Here is a 20,134-nt window from a genome sequence, read left to right as displayed (position 1 = left end):
AGGATAAGAGGTGAGGAGAGTGGCCGAATAAAAGCCCATTGTCTCTCATTAGATGGCGGACCTCCGACAGACAGGGTACAGTATTACACTTCTGCAAAATGATTATTCGTTGACTGATTTTGTCCCAATGGTGTGAGAGAGTGAGCAAGAAAGTGAAGTGAAGGGCTTGTGCCATCTCAAAAGAACTCAGCTCATCCCATATACATTATATTTGTTTATATTTTCTAACACACACACACACACACACACACACACACACACACACACGTTATGCACATGTAACCAACAGAAGAATCACTCTGTCTAATGCAGGTCACCCAGCGGTGGCTAGGAAGGAGGTTGTGTCAAGCTTCTCATGTTTCGTCTGCACCCTCTCCCCAGGAAACTGCTAAGGAGGGAAGAATTTGAACTACTGCTGCTTCTGGTCTTTCTTTCCTCTTCTGTCCTCTCCTCTTGTCCCACATCTCCTCTTTTCCTCTCTCCTCTTATATTTTTTCTTTCTTGTCCCCTTTCTTGTCTACCCATCTCCTTTCGTATTTTGTTTCTCCTCTCCTCTCTTCTCCTTTCCGTTTTGCTTTTCTGAAAATGTTCCTCAACAGTCCTCTGGTTGTTTGTCTCTGATCCACTTTAAAAAAATATTTCTCATATTTGAGCTCCTTCTTTGTATCTCCTCTCCTTTTACTTCTCCTCCTCCTGTCTCATCCTCTCTTCTCCTCTCCTGTCCTATTCCTCTCCTCTTTCAGTTTCTTCTCGAAAAATGTTCCTTGCCACTACTTTGCTTATTTGTCTCTGATCCCCTGTTCTTTTTCTTTATATTCATGTCTGCTCTCCTTGTCTCCTCTCCTCCGTTTATCTATTTTTACTTCCTGTCTCATCTTCTTCTCTCCTCTCTTCCCTTTTCTTCTTTCCTCTTCTCTTCTTCCTTTCCCTTCTTTCCTCTCCTGTATTCTGTATTCCCATTTCACATCCTGTGCCTGCAGCTCAAGAGCCTGTTAAACCCCTCTCCAGGCCTTGTGGGCTGAGACAGTCCAGGCGACAGTGTGCAGAAACACTTACTCCCAGCACAGTAGCAGCAGTAGCCACAGGACCTCTATCCGCTATGGCTTCAAAATCCACATACTCTGGCCATTGTGAGCATTTACTTAGACATCTGTTCTCTTTTATTGAGTTATATGAACACTTATGAACACCCCTTCTGGGAGCTCATCTCAGTATAGACACCGGAGCGCAGAAATGGTTCACAATGTCCCTGGCTCACTCGTTTATTTTCCCATATATAATGTTTTTGTCATGTCTTTCTGTCCTCCTACCTGCCTGTCACATCTCCTGCTCCCTTCTCTGTTGCACTTCTCCTTCACCTCTATGTGTTTGTCTCTTCTCTTGGTGGCTGTAACAAAGACGCATGCTGACATCTGGTTAGCACAGGCCCATGTGGAGCAAGAGTGAGTGAGCGAGGTGGAAGGGAAAGAGAGAGTGGATTAAGGGAGTGGGCGTTTGGGGTTTGATGAGAACCTGCTGCTGTCTCCCCATATGCCAGCAGCGTTTATGGAGCCTGTCAGCTGCTGGAACTCACCAGTTTCCCCAGGTCTGGATCCTGTTAGAACAGGATTTGTGCTCATCACATGGAAAAGAGCTTGTGCCTTTAACTCCCACTTTCCTTAATGGTACTCAAAAGGGAAAAGATAGAGAGGGAAAAGGGAGGAGAGAGAGAGAGAGAGAGAGAGAGAGAGTGAGTGAGTTTCCTGGCCCACACCTTCAAAGCCAAGAAGCACTGCATCATGGAAATTTGGCACCATTCCTCAGACGTGCGGGTGATGTTGACTGCTCTTAAGAATCATTACGGTTCTAACTTTTTAGCCCGCTGTTTAGTCCATTTCTCTCCGTTTGTCTTTCACACTCGACCTACAGTTAGGATCATATTATGTTGTTCTTTGTCACTCAGATAATTGAGAAACTTGTTTATTTTATTTTTATTTTTATTTTGTGTAGTAGAAGTTGGGGTTGTTTTGTCTAGGAGTGTCCATGCTTTCTCTCTGTAGACATCACTGTAAAAAAAATTATGACTTTATAACTAAACATTGTCTCCATGAAAACAAGTGTTATAATGATTACTTACATTTTAAGCCCTGTCAAATGTCTTCACACTACTAAAAAAAGATGAGGCTGCAGTTTTCGAACTGCATTTGTCTAAATATAGTGTGTTATTATTTGTGCTTTTTGATTAATGAGCCTAATAATTATAATGAGAAATTGTTGATGATAAAAGCTTGATAATTGTTTGCATTCACTCCAGTGAACTCTTGCCCGGAAGAGTTCCCGGGGCAGTGGATGCCTTGGCTGCACTATGTTTTGTTAAGTAGTTGCTTAGAAATAAAACCCTGTGTTTTATCTAGCTGATCAGTCTTGTAAGATACTGAAGTAGACTTTATAAACAGAGGATTAGTTAATAGACTCTTGGCAAGGGGACATCCTGTCTTCTGCCTGTCCTCCCGAAGACAGAGTACAAAACCCAGTAGTGAGCAGCACGCAATAGCTCATTTTGCTGTTACATCAGCCAGCCAGAGTGAAGCAGAGAGAAGAGCGAAAGGATTAGGTGTGTTTGTGGACGGAACAGTGTAATAAGTCTGCAGTTAGCGCAGGGCTGGGTGAGCTTTATGGGCTCTCTTAGTGTTTTATTTGGCTGTAAGTGTGAGGTTTGAGCGGCCTCCCTCTGTTAAAGTGTTTAGGGGATTGCAGGGGAATGACACTCCTTTAACGTCTAGTGTGTAATGTGTCTCACATTGGCACAGGGGTGGAGGAGTTAAGATGAGGTCCACAGAGCTCTATTAGTTAGATTAGTCAGATTAAATACTTCATGATAGTGTGTTTAACAGCTTAATTCTCATCATAGTTATTGTTGCATAGTTTAGCTTCTTATAAAATAGATTGATGAAATGGATTTTAGAACTATATTAACAGTAATCTCTGTAACTTCGTTTATAACATTACATGATGTAGACTTCAGTACGATAGTATGGGACAAGGCTGTGGCATTATGGGAACTGTTTCAGTACCCTGGACAGCACCATTTCTGATTGGACATCAGGCCTCCATGTTCAAACTGGAAGAGTTTTTTATTTGAGTCTTTTTAAAAGTTTAAATTTTATAACTAGTAGAGTTGCCAGAGGTCATATATTATATAACATTAAGGAATACAATAAGGAATAATTTACAATGAAATAATTTATTGTCTTACAGTGATTTAAAATGTCAGGGAGACAAATTCTATGTTGATTATTTATAATATATATTTGAATCTAACACAAAACAATGTACCTTAAAACACACACACACACACAAACACACACACACACACACACACACACACACACACACACACACACACTTACATACACTGAAGACAATTTTAAGATTATATATTAAATAGATGTGTTAAATAATTTAGAACATGGCATCTCTGGTAACAGATCACTTTTAAAATGTTATGTTTAAAGTAAATTTCATTTGGAGTCATATTCTTCCGTGTGATAGATACAGCAAGACAGGGATCCACTACCATACCCAAACTCTTTTTTTCTTATTTTGTGTTCCTTTACAGGCTCCTATGGCAGCTTCTTTTAGCTGTAGTTAAAGTTAGGGGTTTCTTCCTTGATTCACCTCTTCAGGTGTTAAAATTGATGCTCATTCATGCATGGGTCTGGTGATTGCCTTCGCCACTTTAAACCTTTTCGCATATAAGTGGGTTCTTTTCACAGCATTAAAGATGGTTAGCTTTTTTCTGACAATTATGGCCACATTGATAAGCTGTATTTGTAACCTTGATCTCATAAAATATAAAAATATAAATTTAATCAAATGTATTCTTCAAAAATAGATATGAGCAGGCATATGTTGCATTGCTGTTGCACAGCTCCATGGCCTCTGTTTTAATCCTATTTATAGGGCTATTGTCAAAGTGGAGTTTCAGTCCATTTACTCCAGTTTCTTCAACACTTTTGACTGTGCAAAATTCCCCCAGGTCTGAATGTGTGTATTCATTCTGCCCTGCTGTCCTATCCAGGATGTATTCATGCCTCATGTCTAGTGTTCTCAGCATAGATCCAGGGTGAGATTACTGGAAATGAGTGAGTGTGATTAATCAATAGCAGTGAATTATTTCCTCAAAGCCAGTATCTTAAAAAGTATAACCTTAATGAGCTGTTCTAGTGTTACATTTTAATTTGAGCCAACTAAAGTGGTGCTTGCTTGTTAAGATGATTGACTGATCAGATATTTTTGAGTTCAAATCCCAGCCTCAACAAGTGGCCAATGCTTAGTTGTATAAATCGATTAATTGTCGCAATGGATAATAGTGCCTGACAGAATGTAATAAATGTAATCTGTTGTGTTAAAGCTAATATACTGTTTGATTAAGGTCAGATTTTGAAGCACTAAAGCATGTAAGACTGTTTAACAATTCTTATGACGAGTAATGTCATATCTGTGAACCCTCATGTACACTAGCCACAAACCATTTCTACCCTCAGCTGTTGACTAGCATCTGAGCAGTGTGTTATATAGATACGTAACTGTTTAGGTATTGTGTGTTCATAGTATTCATTCTGCAGTGTGTACACACACTCCATGTAGCCATGATAAAATTACCATCTTGGGTGTCAACAGACTATTTTTAGTTAGAATTGTTTATCACACCCCCTCAACATTTCTTTAAATAGTTGCAGGATCATCTTATTTCCTTTCACTAATGCACTGCTGATAGACAAACTACAGTGTTAGACTATTATTTTCAACGTTTCGCATTCCCACTGAATCCACATATACCGGCTTTCACCCAAACACATTTTCACCCAACAGAACCACATGACTCTAAATTTAACATTGTGTTGTCTTTTTCTTTGTTACAGTTAAATCGGGATGATTGTTTTCAGGTAAATGTTTGTAAACAACCAGAGATAATATCACAGTGAAGTCACTGTGATAAATTTGGTCTGGAATTGTCTGTGTAATTGTCCATGCTTCCATGCTGCACGACGTGCAAGACTTTGTTTGCATAAGTAGAGCTGTTAAGTTGCCGTGCAGTTGCATATAAACACAGGCTATTGTGTATAAACAGGAGCAGCTGCCACTGGGCTGGAGGACTGAGGGACAGAAGCATGTGCTCTTTTCAGAGAAGAGCAGAAACAGGAACACAGCTCGATGCATTTTCATCCATTTCTTCTATTCGTACCATTTTCTTTTTTTGAGGGAAAGAGTTTTGGAACAGAGGGTCTTATTGTAAATTAAAGTAAAACAATAACTGCATCAAGCTGGCAACCACCTGTCATCACTAAACTGTGCATAGTAATGTTTTTTTTTATGTAGAGGATAACATGAGGTTTCTTAAAATTTTTGGATTAAAAAGTATCACTTGTAGCATTACAATTCCCCCTATCCTAATTAAAAGGCCAATCAATAAATTTGTTTAAGTATGACAGTAACCCTGTTCACAGAGTGAGATTTCTTAAAAAAAAATTGTTACTGTAGATTGGAAGAACTCAAGTGGTCTACACAAAGCCTTGACCTCAACTCCACTTAACCCTTTTTGGATGTACTGGAACACTGACTGTAATCAGGCCCACTCATGCGACATCATTACCTGCCTTCGCTAATGCTCTTGTGAATGAATGATCATAAATCCCCATAAACATGCTCTAAAATGCAGTGCAAAGCCCTTAGTGACAAGTGGAGGTTAAAGAAAAGAGCTAAATCTATAATCTGTACAACAAGAACCTACGGGTAGGGTTGAACTGGTGTTTAAATGTGTTTGGCAAAAGAGTATGCTGCAGGCCTTATTTGAAGGAAGCATTGTAGAGTCTGATAGCAGCTGTATCATACAAATAAATAGTTAAAAAATCATAAATTGTTATTTCGGGATTTTTTTTTTTTTAGATATGTCTCTCACAGTGGACATGCACCTACGATGACAATTTCAGACCCCTCTATAATTTCTAAGTAATAGAACTTCCAAAATAGCAGGGTGTTCAAATACTTATTTTCCTCACTGTACATACTTAAGACAGTTTTCTCTGAAGGACTTTAAAGACTTTATTCACTTGAATTGGCTTTGACATGTAAAAAGAAACGAACAGCCACTGTGCAATGGCATCTATTGTCTTTCTTTAATGCCACCCCCACCCACCCCCACCCACACACACACACACACACACACACACACACACACACACACACAATTACGCACACACTCATATACTCCCTTACCCTCTGCTCCTGGTGTTTTTTTTTCGTACCTTCAATTTTGTGTGTGTGTGTGTGTGTGTGTGTGTGTGTGTGTGTGTGTGTGTGCAATTGAGAAACAGTTCATGACCTGCCTGTAAAAGAAAAAAGAGAGGTGGTAATGACAGCGGGCTGCAGGGTTGTGGAAAACGCTGACCTCTCACGTTGCTGACCCCTCACGCACTCGTAAGTCCTGTAGACTCAAGAGAGCACAATGCAAAGAAGGAAAAGAGAAATGCTTTCTGCTTCTAGCTAATTAAGTCTTCTCTACTGAATAAATTGCACAGTACAGTTTTGAAATACCATCTACACAGTAAAGACAGTGTTTTACATGCATAGTGTATGCATGTGCATTTGTGCAATACTTTTACTTGTGTGAGACTAACATCATGCACTGTTTCTTTTGCAGATTATGTATTTAAAAATTGACGTAATGTATGGTCTTCATTCCACTAAAAGACACACATTTAAACTTTTTTTCCTCTACTGGATTCTATTTATATGGCTTCCATTTATGTCATGTGATTTTTCTGCTGCAATCACCATATTTGGAGCAGTTTTCTATTTTCTGGACAATGTGACTGTAACTACAGGGAATCCTGGCTAGAATTATTGACCTTATTACAGAAGGAAATCATGCTGATACCGGCCATGAGCTTGAAATAATGTTTACATTAAAACATCAAATTTGGGAGAAAAAAATCTCTGTGCCTTTGACTTGGTGCCAAATGGGTTGTTTTGTTTATATATTTAGGAAACTGCTGATGTCCTCTGAATTTTTCACACACCAGTCTCTAGAGTTAAAAATGGGAAAAAAAATCTAGTTCAGCCTTGTTAATAAGAGAGTGTGAATTATTAAGTGTTATTACAAATATTTTTATAACATAGAACTCTACCAGCTCTCAAGATGACCAAATATCCAATAATGATTCCTCAGGAAGAGGACAAAAAAGTAGATTTGGATTTAGAGTCCAAGTGCATCAGTAGCTCATTTTGCTTAGTTAAAATATTTGATTAAATGAAATAAGTTTGAATTTGAAATATGTTTCTGGAGACTGGTGTAGGGTGAGGATGCCTGAGGCATTTCAATTCATGCACTCCTCTCAAGATCTTTCACACCAACCTGTGTAAACCATATTTTCAAGGAGCTCATTTGTGCAGTGGAATTGTCATGCTGGAACAGGTCTTGGCCTCCTAGTTCTAATGAAGGGCAAATGTAATGCTACCAAATTCCAAATTTAAAATCATTTTATACACGTGTGTGGGTTGTTTTGAGGAAAAACCACATATAGATGGGGAAGTCGGGTGTCTTAAAACCTTTGTCCATATTGTGCATGTCAGTGAGAAATCATCTGTATCTGACTGATCTACAGTTGTAGGCTCGCTGTATGGGTAATGAGTGATGGACAAAATCAGGGCTGCATTCTTAATTTTTTGTCAGCCATAAGGAAACTTCTCTGTGAGATCTTTGTGGCTGGTTTGTGGGTCTTTGAGTTTAGTTTGCAGGCAGAGAATTTTAATTTGTATCAACCTGATAGAGCTGTGCACAGACTGACAGCATATCAAGTCGAGATAGAAGTGCAGCAGCCTTAAGAATTTATAACAGATCTGGATGTAAGCTGCCAACCAAGATTAGTTTACAGCTTGCCCAGACTGAGCTTGACACATGGTGATGTCATCGTTTGTACTGTTAAAAGTCTCTGGTGAACCTTTTAATAGATGGACAGTTATTTTTTTACTTTGGTGTGAGTTGTCCATCAGTGCATTGTTCCTACTTGCCAAAGGCAAGAAGTGAATTTTGATGGATAGCAAAGCCCCTGTAAAGGCAGCTGAAGGCCAGTCTCATTTAGAGTGTGCTTGTCTGACAGCCTCTCTTGGATGCTTGCTGTGGTGTGTGATGTGCTTAAGTGGAAGGCACAGGCTGCTTGAAGTTCTGATCTTTCTGTTACATGTGGTCTTTTCCTTGATCTCCATGTAACCTGGAAATTCAAGTAAAGCAAAGATTTTATGGATGTGGATTGATTTCTTGTCTAGAGAATTGCAAATCCTGTTTCCAGGAAATTTAGCAATTACTCTTTAGAATACGTGTGTTCTTTTTCATTGGTTCGTTTTCTAGATGTGTGCAACAGTAAAGTGTTAAGCCCTAATTTAGTTGGTCTCTTTATACCAGTGGTATAATATAAAATATGATTGATCAAAAAAACAGACCTGTTGGTAATATTCTCAATTGTAAAAGGCCTGCAGGACAGACTTTGCAGGCCCTGGGCAGATTAGATTGACGTGGCTGCACATAGAGGCTGAAATCTGATTGGACAAAAAATCTAACATCCACATATACATACTGGAAGCAGTGCAGCCAAGAGAAACACTACGAAACAAAGAGAATAAACTGTTGGGAATAAATTAATACAATTGCATGATACAAATATTAGAATTTAGGTTGTAAATGTAGGTCAGTGCTTCTGATAGTGTTTAGGCCAGCAGAGAAGACTTTGCTGGCCCTGACCCACCGCCATTGCTTTATACCCTAGACTTGTATTTATTTCCAAGACTTGAGTTTTTTAGTTTCTCTGTTTTCAGTTCTGACCCATGTCCATGTTTATGTTTATGAATTATTTGTTGCTTAATGCGTATGCTCCACTTCATTTTAACTACTAATGAATTAAGGAAAAACTTAAATTAATACATATATTGGGTTTTATCCTGCCCTCATCTAACCTTACATTACAGCATTTTTGTTTTAATCTCATTTAATTCAATACATTTTCTGAAGCCTCAGGAAGCACATTTTTAAAGGTGCTGAGTTGCAAAAATTTAAGAAATGAAACAGGGATTTGGAGTGGATGAGTGTATTGTGAGTGTGTAGCAATAGGACTAAAACACAGCATAGGAGAACACTGGATGCATGTCAGCAGCTCTGCACATATTTGATGATAGATACTAACATTTAAACTCTGACAGTCTCACTTAACCACATCGACACACATGCTGTAATCATCTGTTAGCTGTCTTCACTGGTGAAATGTAAGCAAAACACACAACGTTAGTTACGCCTGTTACACAATTCTGACTTCTGTGGAAAGACATGTTCAGGCCAAACCCTTATCACTCATTACTGCTTTTCAACTGACCCTAGATCCAAGTGGGAAACTGTGTGTGGACCAGGCTAGTGCAGCTGCATTGAAAACAGTAGTGAGTGTCCTCTCAGCCACATCAGACTGGGGCTGTTAGGAGATCAGGCCAAATAAGAGCCAGATGTCTGTGGGTTACTTGTACACGGCATTCAATAAGTCACACAGCAGCTGTTACATCTCAGGCAATAATGGGTTTTGGACTGTGGTTTACCTTCTTAATATATCACAGTAATCCTATGGAAAATTAATTAGCTTTTTTTGTCTTCAGAACTTCAGAACTAAGAAAATCTTAGGGGAACTCTCTTCTCTTCTCTTCTCTTCTCTTCTCTTCTCTTCTCTTCTCTTCTCTCATCTTCTCTTCTCTTCTCTCATCTTCTCTTCTCTTCTCTTCTTTCATCTTCTCATCTCTTCTCTTCTCTTCTCTTCTCTTCTCTTCTCTTCTCTTCTCTTCTCTATGTCTGTGACAGAGATGTACTGTATGTGACAGATTGCAACAGTGCCCTCTAGTGTGTCCAGTTTGACCATGCAGTATGAGTTGGTGGCAGTTCAATGTCTACCTCCATCATTAGCGCTGTCTTGGGTTTAATTATTCTCAGATATACGAGACACACGACACACAATACAGGCTGCTTTGATACTTATTTCAGTGTGATTGGTTTTTGTTTTTGTTTTTTTGACTGACACACACACACACACACACACACACACACAAGAGCAGAGAGTTTTGCATTAGAGGGGAGAAGGTGTTTCCTTTGGATGCAGGCAGTGGAGGCTGGTGTGTGTCGGCAGGAGGCTGGCGCAGTGGCCACGGCACTTAGGCTGTGATGAAAGACACACATTGTCAAGCTGCGTGCAAAGATGAGTTCTGTACCTACGGCTCTCTGCTCATCTGAGCTGTTCCTTCCTCCAGCACTGTTTTTACTAGGTCAGCATGAAGCTCAGTTTCCCCCCCACCTCTGACACTAAGTGCAAGGAGAGATCCATGAGATCACTTCTGTATATGTGTGTTTATGTATCTACTCTTAAAACTGAGGCAGTAATGACTAAAGCTGGGACTCTCTTCACAGTCGATGTGTGTGTGAATGTGCATTCTGTGATTATTTAGTATTTACTTCCAAACTAAACAGACCTGTCATTCTTGTGTGTATGTGTGCATATGCGTGTTTCTATACATTTATAGTAAAAGAATAGGCAGTAGGCAGAATTATAATACCTTTTCACAATACTGATGCTTTCTGTGACTATCAAACATCCACAAGATGGTTGCAGTACAAAGTATTTTTGGGATTATGAGGAAATTTGGTTGGGTAATAAATTTATTTTGTGGCATGGTAAATGTCAGCTTTATGGTTGGCATAAATGACCTACATTAATACCAAGTGGTAGAAGCACAGCTGAAAGATTCTAATACTGGAATGTGTGTGGCTGGCTGAGAAGAGCAAAATACGTGAGAAAATATTCTTCCTTGTAGTCCGTCTAGTAAAATGTGAGTTTTAGGTCAGAGTGTCTGGTTTTCAGGGTTAAGGGACAGAGCAGACATACTACTGATTAGTTAAACAGGTGAGGGAAGTCAGTGACAGCTGTTACACACATACGTCACTGCTGATCCACCACAGACACACAAATGACTTTTTCCTTCCTTCTGAGATCAAGAGAAGAAGAAGAACAAGAAGAAGAAAATAACAAGAAGAAAAAGAAGAAAGAGGAAAAATGAATGGTGTTAAAAAAAAACAGAAAAAGATACTCATACATTGAAGATCAACTTTATGCACAGCATTAAAAATGACATAACCTGACAAGTTCCTCAATATCTCATTACTGGCTCCATAAATAGTACACCATATTGACAAAAGGTTGTCGCACCTGTCCATAAGCTTCATATGTGCATTTTCAACATCCCATTCCACATTTCATACAGTTCCACATTTATTTGATGATATAATAACATCCACTCTTCTGGGAAAATATTTAATGTGATTATGGAGTATGCTTGTGGAGAATTGTGCTCATTTAGCCAGAGTGGTTTTAGTAAAGCCAGGTATTGATGTAGGTGAGGTAGGGGTGCAGTCAGCTTTCTAATTCATCCCAAAGGTGTTCAGTAGGGTGGAGAACAGAGCTCTATAGCTCAATCAAGACCTTTCACTTTATCCCATGTAAACCATATTTTCATGAAGCTTGCTTGTGCACAGAGGCATTTTCATGCTGGAACAGGTTTGGGTCTTTTTGTTCAAGTGAAGGAAAATGTAATGCTACCACATCCAAAGACATCCTGTTGTGGTGACACCTCTGTGTTGACAGTTTGGGTAAGAACTACATATGGGTGGAAAAGTCAAGTGTCCCAAAACTTTTCTCCATATAGTGTATTAAAAAATATCACTATTATTTGAATATTAGCTTTATTATGGAAACCCGTGTCAGAACAAGCAAGAAGTATCTGGTTAAAGTGTGAATGCAGGATCTCTAAAGTTAAGTTACCAAAACTGCAGTGAAACAACATTATCAGTCTGATACCCTGACAACATGAAAATCCATGATCACAAAATTAATAGCTCCAAGGCATGCCTGATTGCAGTAGTCATACTAGTTGCAGTACAATACACACTTTACAACCTAGTTCAGTTGTTCAAATTCAATTTTAAACTGGTTCCTGGACTGTGGCTGTCAAACCACAACCAAACATTTGAGGCCTAAATAGACTTGCTTCCTATTTATTTCATCCAGATGAGCACTAAATTGCTTCACACTCAACGTCTACAATTCCTGGTTATGATTGGTGCACAATATTTTTCACTGTTTTTAATGGAAAGAAGTAATAAGGTTCATGCAACATTGTATTTATCATTCATTTATCTTTATATAATTTACACAATATCTGGATATAATCTTGTATAATTATTGAATATACTGTATAGTTACACATCATAACAGTGCTGAAGGACTTAAAGAGTGTTTGTACAGTGATGCATAACACATTAATTGTGTTGAGAGAGTGTGCGTATTGTGTGTGGTTTGTGTGCAGTAGTGTTCAGACATTAACATTGGTTTTACCTGGGGTCTTATCTGGACTTTCCAGACACTGGCACTTGACCAGATAATGATATATCAAAGCCAAAGCCAGAGATCATATTCTGCTCACTACTCCAGTTAACTCTCTGGTGGTCAACACTGTGCTTACTGGGGCATAAATTAAGCTCCTGATAAGTGCCACTGACCTTATCAGTCTGATTTTTTTAGGTCTATAAATGCTTCAGAGAATTGAAAGAGCACCGGCAGGGGCAGTTACTTCAAAATTAAAATGTTTTGTTTCTGTGTCTCTCTTGATTCCTGGCAGCTTCATCCTGGTGTTTGGCTGTCTGGTCCTGTCTGTGTTTTCCACTATCCCGGATCATATGGACCTTTCTAATCATTGCCTACTCATACTGGTGAGAAAGAAACACACTCAGGACATATGGCACATTATCACACAACAAAAAAAACAGCATATTTTGATTTTAAAAGTAGTCTCAAATATCTGACAAATAGTATTTTTTATCTCACGTTCCAGCACCTCCTTTGACTCTTGTGGACAAATCTATTGACTCACTATATGATACATATTTTTATTTTGTTTTGTTAAGATAGATTTCTAGCATTGTTTTATTGGTAAGTATGATCTGCTCAGGAAAATGAGGTTCAGGCCCAAAAAAACGCATGGGCTGTCAGTCACATCACAGTTGGGATGCTGGATGAGCTGATGTGTCCCACTGTGCATTGGTCAAAGTTGGCTTTACTCTCACTGATGTAGAAACAATACACTCTGTATCAAATGGCATCCAGGGAAATGAGTCTGTTATGAGAGTGCATGGATGTCACTCTCAGATGTTAAAAGAATGCTGAGTGTATCTCTGCCCAAGCTTAAGTTTCTCTGAATTGCTGAATATTGTGAAATCTGAACCGCACATCGACTCAGTAACTTCAATTTGGTCAATATATACATAACATATATGAATATAGAATACAATATGACATGCATAAAGACAATACAATTAGATTAACTATATGCAGTAATTTTGTGTTTAATTTGCCAATATTTTGCTTAATTTACCATAAAGTGCATGTATGTGAGGTGCATCATGAGTCTAACATTCGTACTAAATTTTGGAGAGATAAGCGGCTGTACTGCTGCAGCACTGTCAGCTTTGTCGTAAAGCGCTGTACTGACAGATGCTTTAATCTGCTGAGAGTTTTAATCTACCAGTGAATCCTGTTAGATTTATCAAATGGTGCAATTAACAGGGTCGGCAGCTGACATTGAGAAACGAGCTCCAGGGGTAATTATGCTAACCAGATACTATTATGAGCTCCTGTAGGGCACTGCGCATTTCCATCGCAAAATGCATAGTCAGGCATTTTGCTGCTTTAGAACTCACTGTACATTATTGTGTAACATCCTTGTATCTAGGAAGCACCTTTTTTCATTTTGTTTTTGGGAAATAGTCCTCTTTAAAATACTTTAGCTTTATCAAATATAAATATTAATTTATACTATTATTCATACTTGGAGGACAGCTCTTTCCATCTCAAGCACTGTAAAAAATATTTAAAACACATTTGCAGTGTAAAAGAAGACATAGATAATGCCATGGTCAATGTTAACAAATTCACTGACCCATAAACATTTCACTGCCAAGACAAAGAGAGGTCCTATTTACTAATCAGTCCGTGAATAATACAGTTATGGAACTTCCTGCAGGATGATCCTGAAAGTGCCTCACTTTTTTTCTAGGAGCTTCTACTCACACCATACAGACAGGATTAAAAACATAGACCTAGACCTGTTTTTCAGACACTGAATTTAATGATTTAACTGATTGTTCCACATGTTCCACATAAAAAATTTATGAAGACAGTCACTAAAATCACAAGCTTTATATAAACAGTTTTTGTCACTCATCTCTCATGCGCCACCACAGGAGCTGTTTGCAAGCATTTCCTGGAGAGATGCAATCGGTTATACTGACAGAGTGATCTGTCATACAACCAGTATAAAGAATTTCTCCTGTCCACGGACAAACAGACTTAACAAACTGAGTCTCATTAACTGAGACTGGGAATCTCAGTTTACACTGCTAGTTGATATGGGAGAAGTAAAGTAAGGAAATTTGGGGAGAAAAAGTTCATCTACATGCTACAAACTTAAGAACATTATGGAATTAAAGTCATGCTTTGACAGATACAACAACAGCAATGTGCAATGTTTTTATCTCTGTTGCTTGTAATACAATATATATATATATATATATTGTATTAAGTTTACTAATGCCGCCCAGGGTGCAATATCCAATACAGTCAATGAGATAATTTGTTGTGTTGTAGGAGTTTGTAATGATCGTTGTGTTCGGTCTGGAGTACATCATTCGCATCTGGTCTGCTGGATGCTGCTGTCGCTACAGAGGATGGCAAGGAAGACTGCGCTTTGCTAGGAAGCCCTTCTGTGTCATAGGTGAGAAATGCTTGAGTCTGATTTACCCTGTATGTACTATATACTATATATTTGTGGGTCTGTATTTGTATGGTGTTTGTGTGTAGAGTTGACTGTACTGATTTATATTAAAGCCTTGTTCAGTAATTATGCTCAGAGCTCCATCATAGTTTCACCAGTGGCTGACTAATGTGTGAGTAAGAACCTCAAGTCCAAAGCAAGATCGGTTCTGTGCTTGTTTGTGGGAAGTCATCATCAAAACAGTTTTGTTTTCACAAAGACAAATCGCTTCTGAATCATGAATTGATTGTTTAGCTTTGTACACCACTGCTGCTCACAGTTGGCATGCTGGTTTTTACTAAATGGGAGACAATGCACAACACTATTTTTTTAATAGTTTTTTTTGTGATGAATTCAATAGTATTTGGTGTTTGTAATATTTTTTGCTAGACATTACTTATTTGCAGAGCTCACCATCCCATTCCCCCCAATGAAACACGACGCAGAACGTAAATTTGCAAGTTAAATCAACCACATTATTTTCAATGTTTAAATAAAATTATTTTAATTATTTTAAATCAACCTTTTTCATTGTATACCCATATTGCACCTGTACTGCTTCTTGAGGGCCACCACTTTTTTTTATAAACCTACTCATTAATCTTCATATTTTCCTCCTCCCTGGCAGCTTCATCCTCAGTATTCTTTTACCAATGTACCACATGTCCGTACTACCCGCACGGCCCCTCTTATAAACTCATTTATAATCCTGCTTATCCTTGTCACTCCCAGTAGAAAATGCCACTGTCTCTAAACCATACAACATTGCAGGTCTCACCACAATCCTATAAACTTTCCCTTTTCACTCTTACAGATACACTTCTATCAAAAATCACTCCTTCTATCACTCTTCTCCACCCACTCCACCCTGCCTGCACTCTTTTCTTTGCTTCTCTAACACACTCTCCGTTACTTTGCACTGTTGACCCCAGGTATTTAAGCTCCTCCACCTTCACCACCTCTTCTCCCTGCAACCGCACCACTCCACTGCCCTCCTCCAATTCAAACAAATACAGGGTAATAATTAAATGTATATATAATATGTCATGAATTATGGTTGGATTCCCTGGTGTTTGAATCCTCTTTTCCTGTTTTTAGTTCCATATCTTGGGAAAAGTATTAAAAATACAAGATGGCTTAATTGAACAAAGAATAATATTTTTCCAGGTCAGGTAGAGTAGTGGAGGACTGGAGATAGGATTTAGAAGATTTGCTTTTATGAAAGGAGATGGATGTGCTGGCCCTAAAAGACATTGCTTCTGATATGTCTGAGAGAAATAGCTTGCTGTAGTTTGCTGATTAGTTATAGAAGGACATCTGTAAGAGTGAAAGGGAAAGTTTATAAGGCTGCAGTGAGACCTATGATGTCGTATAGTTTAAAGACAGTGGCATTAAATAAAAGACAGGAGGTGGAGCTGGAGGTAGCAGAGCTGAAGATGCTAAGATTTTTATTGGGAGTGACGAGGATGGACAGAATTATAAATGAGTTTATTAGAGGGACTGTACATGTAGGAAATTTGTGAGGGGGGTGCGATTGAGATAGTTTGTATATGTGCAGAGGAGGGACTTGGGGTATATCGATAGAAGTATGCTGAGGATGGAGCCTCCAGGAATAGGGAAAAGAGGAAGACCAAGGAGGAGGTTTATGGATGTGGTGAGGTAAGACATGCAGGTAATTGGTTTGAAAGAGGCAGATGTAGTGGACACAATAGTATGGAGATAGATGATCCACTGTGGCGACCCCTAATAGGAGCAGCCCAAAAAAAAGCTGTAGTCTTTTGCAGTTTCCTGTGTCCTCATTAATTACTGCTATGTACAGTATATGTTAACCAAAAATCTTTTATGCCTGTGCGCCATGTAAACACGAGCCTGTCTCTTTTTCCTCTCATTGCAGACATAATAGTTCTTATTGCGTCCATTGCTGTTGTGTCGGCCGGCAGCCAGGGAAACATTTTTGCCACGTCTGCACTGCGCAGCCTTCGCTTCTTACAGATCCTGCGGATGGTGCGCATGGACCGGAGAGGGGGTACCTGGAAACTTCTGGGATCTGTAGTCTATGCCCACAGCAAGGTACACAAGAATATGATAATTTATGTCTATTTTTTTAACTTGCAGTGACACCTTATAGCTTGGCCCTGTTTATCACAGAACTTATTTAGATGCAAGCTTCTTCTAAAATGTCTAAAATTAACAGAGCTCAGGCTGCACCCTGTAGTCTTATAGTATACAATAGCCCAAATTGCAAAACAAATTGCATTCCAGAGACATCAAATAAGCAACTAAAATAACACTTTTTCTGTTTCTGTAAAAACAGATGCTGAATATGAGCAGAGCTGCCAGAGTGTATGTGTGAGTGTGTGTGAGTGTGTGTGAGTGTGTGTGTGTGTGTGTGTGTGTGTGATCCTTCAACTCACAATGTTTGACCCTGCTTTCAGCCTCTCTTTTTCGGCAGCCCTGTCTGGGCTATAGCTCCTGCCATGAGCCATGGCCAAACCACAGACTTCCTCAGCCCTCAGCCACCCGCCATTTAGTGGATAGATTATGGGCTGTAGCTCCCTACTGATTTCCTGTGGTCTTTGAAACAGCTGCTTTACTCCTCTATCTTTTCTTATTCCTGTCCTTTTGATTTTTTGTCCCATCATACAATATTTGGTTAGCCTTATGTTTTGGCATGCTGTATGACTCTGTGTTTTTCTGTGTGTACAGGAGCTGGTAACTGCCTGGTACATTGGGTTTTTGGTACTGATCTTCTCCTCATTTCTGGTTTACTTGGTGGAGAAAGATTTAAACAAACAGTTTACCACCTATGCTGATGCACTTTGGTGGGGGACGGTAAGTCTACAAATGCACACAAACACTGCATTCCTTTGACTTTTTTTATATATTTTTTTATTATAAAGAACACAGAACACATTTATCCAGTCAGTCAAAATGATAGATTCTTTATTCCCTGATCCAATAGGTCTAAATTGTTCTTATGGTATCCCATTTTAGAATCAATCCAGAGCCAGCAATTCATAGCCACATTATACTGTTGTATCATTTTTCATATATCAGAGTTACATTGCAGAAACACAGCAGTCCACATGCCATGGCCACTCTCATGGTTTTCTTGTTCGGGAAATGAACAAATGATTGAATTCACTCAAGTCAGGAAAAACCTGTTTGAGTGTAAAGAACATAAGGTCAGTTTGTGGTGGTTCCTAGTCATTGCCTTTTTGAGGTTTAATTTAGTGGCTCATACAGAGCCAGCATTACACTGCCAAAGCATATCTAAGCTGAATTCTTGGTTCGGTGTGTAGATCTGCCAGGCTGACTGCAGTGCAGAAAAGAAAAGCAAAAGAACAGGACTCTGTGTCTGTATGTGTCTATTCCCAGACATCAGTTAATGTCTGCAACACACTCAGCATTTGACAGATCACTCACTTTTACTGGATGTATTGAATTTGCTTTGGCCTCTGCTTTGTTTAAGTATTCCCTGCCTGCAAAAATCTGAATTTCTCACTTATCAGTACAGAACGGAGAGTGAGCTGTTAGAATAATGTTTTTTTTTCTTTCTTTTTCTTTTACGTAAAATACTGATTTATTGCTCTCAAAGAGAAAAAAGAAGCAGGTAACATAAATGGCAGTGTGGCTGTAACTCTAGAGTATTCCTCTGTTTGCCTTTAGATATTAATGGTTTTTTAATATGGCAGATTGGACAGGAATTGTTGTAAGTGGAGCTTTGCTTCCAACATGTGGTTTTTACTGCAGTGTGTGGTGGTCTCTTATAGGAATATGATTAGGGTTAGGGTTGGGGTGACTTAGGGTTAAACTGTGCCCTTTACTAGACCCAGCTTCCCTATGAGTAGTCAAATCTAGAGTATCTTCAATCTATTCCTCCTCTGTTAGACTGATTGAAGGTCCGTATAGGCATTATTGTTTGTCCTGAGTTTGTATTCTCTAGAGTAATTTAACACTTGTCTGCAAGGACCTGGCACGCTCAAACTCTGACCCTTGACCTCTGATGTCTGTATACTCAGATCACTCTCACTACCATTGGCTACGGAGATAAGACACCACAGACCTGGCCAGGTCGACTCCTGTCAGCAGGTTTTGCTTTGCTGGGGATCTCTTTCTTTGCCCTTCCTGCGGTGAGTACATGCAGCCTTGTAATCCCAGTGAAGGCAGCAATGCCTCTTAATCCACCATCACCCTGAACCTTGATACTCTCAAAGGTCATAATGCATAGTATTAAAATTGTTTAAATGGACCACTAACACATAACATAAATGACTATAAAAGACTATTTCAAATACAATGGTGTACTATGTCTAAAGTATTTTTTTTATTGATATTATTATTCTCTGACTATTCTAACTATGAATATAATTTGAAATAATTTATGAAACAGCTCTACTCCCTGTTTTTGTACTTATCTATTTTGGCCCTTGCTAAGGTATCTGGGTGTGAGGTAGGTCACGCTGTGATATTAATCCAAGGTGTCTTAGATCTCAGTGTTCAGATCCATATGCACGTCATTCCTGCATAGCTCTGTCTGCCAGCGCTGTGTGGCTAGTGTTATTTCAGGAGTGCCGTATTTCTCTGAGCTCTCAAAAGAGAAGATTAATGTCAGTTATGTGTCATATGCTATCCAAGAACATTTCCAATGAGCTTTTTGTCATTTTTGAAACACTAGATTTTGCAACAGTGACTTTCATGTGGAGTGTGTTCAAGTGTTTAGGTCAAACAGCCTAATGACAGTTGTCTTTTCTGACTCTGCCTGTGTTCGCTCTGCTAAAGAGTTTAGATCCCACACTGGATGACTAATAGCAATGACAAACAGTAGGCAAACATTTGTGGAATTTATTGAAGAAGAAACTCTTTACCAAATAATAAATCACGTGTGTCTGTGTGTAGGGGATACTAGGCTCAGGCTTTGCTCTAAAGGTGCAGGAGCAGCACAGACAGAAACACTTTGAAAAGAGGAGAAACCCAGCTGCCAGTCTTATACAGGTAAACCCACTGCATTGAACATATATCTGCCTAAATAATTTAAGAAATGAATGAAGACACAGTGCAGTGACATGCAATTGTAATTGAGTTGGAGTTAAAGCAAAAAATGCATGTAAACACAAAAGTAAATTATAGTTTAAAAAGAAATGTTAATATACTGTATTTATGTAGTATATACTAATGTTTCCTAGTCCTAGTCATGGAGTACTGT

The 20,134-nt window shown here is 38.9% G+C and overlaps 1 protein-coding gene across 3 annotated transcripts in view; it reads left to right on the top strand.

The window, feature by feature from the left end:
* kcnq5a (potassium voltage-gated channel, KQT-like subfamily, member 5a) overlaps positions 1–20,134 on the top strand; it is a 123,933-nt gene that overhangs the window by 78,578 nt on the left and 25,221 nt on the right. For all 3 annotated transcript variants that reach the window (XM_046863612.1, XM_046863601.1, XM_046863592.1), the window contains exons 2-7: positions 12,739–12,829; positions 14,763–14,889; positions 16,823–16,998; positions 17,635–17,760; positions 18,951–19,061; positions 19,828–19,923. In XM_046863612.1, coding sequence (XP_046719568.1) covers positions 12,739–12,829; positions 14,763–14,889; positions 16,823–16,998; positions 17,635–17,760; positions 18,951–19,061; positions 19,828–19,923 — 727 coding nt within the window. The remainder of the gene's footprint in view (positions 1–12,738; positions 12,830–14,762; positions 14,890–16,822; positions 16,999–17,634; positions 17,761–18,950; positions 19,062–19,827; positions 19,924–20,134) is intronic.

This window comes from Silurus meridionalis, chromosome 2, assembly GCF_014805685.1.
Source record: "Silurus meridionalis isolate SWU-2019-XX chromosome 2, ASM1480568v1, whole genome shotgun sequence".
NCBI classification, from domain to species: domain Eukaryota; kingdom Metazoa; phylum Chordata; class Actinopteri; order Siluriformes; family Siluridae; genus Silurus; species Silurus meridionalis.
The sequence above is the reverse complement of the archived record's forward strand: the minus strand, read 5'-3'. Positions and strand labels throughout refer to the sequence as shown.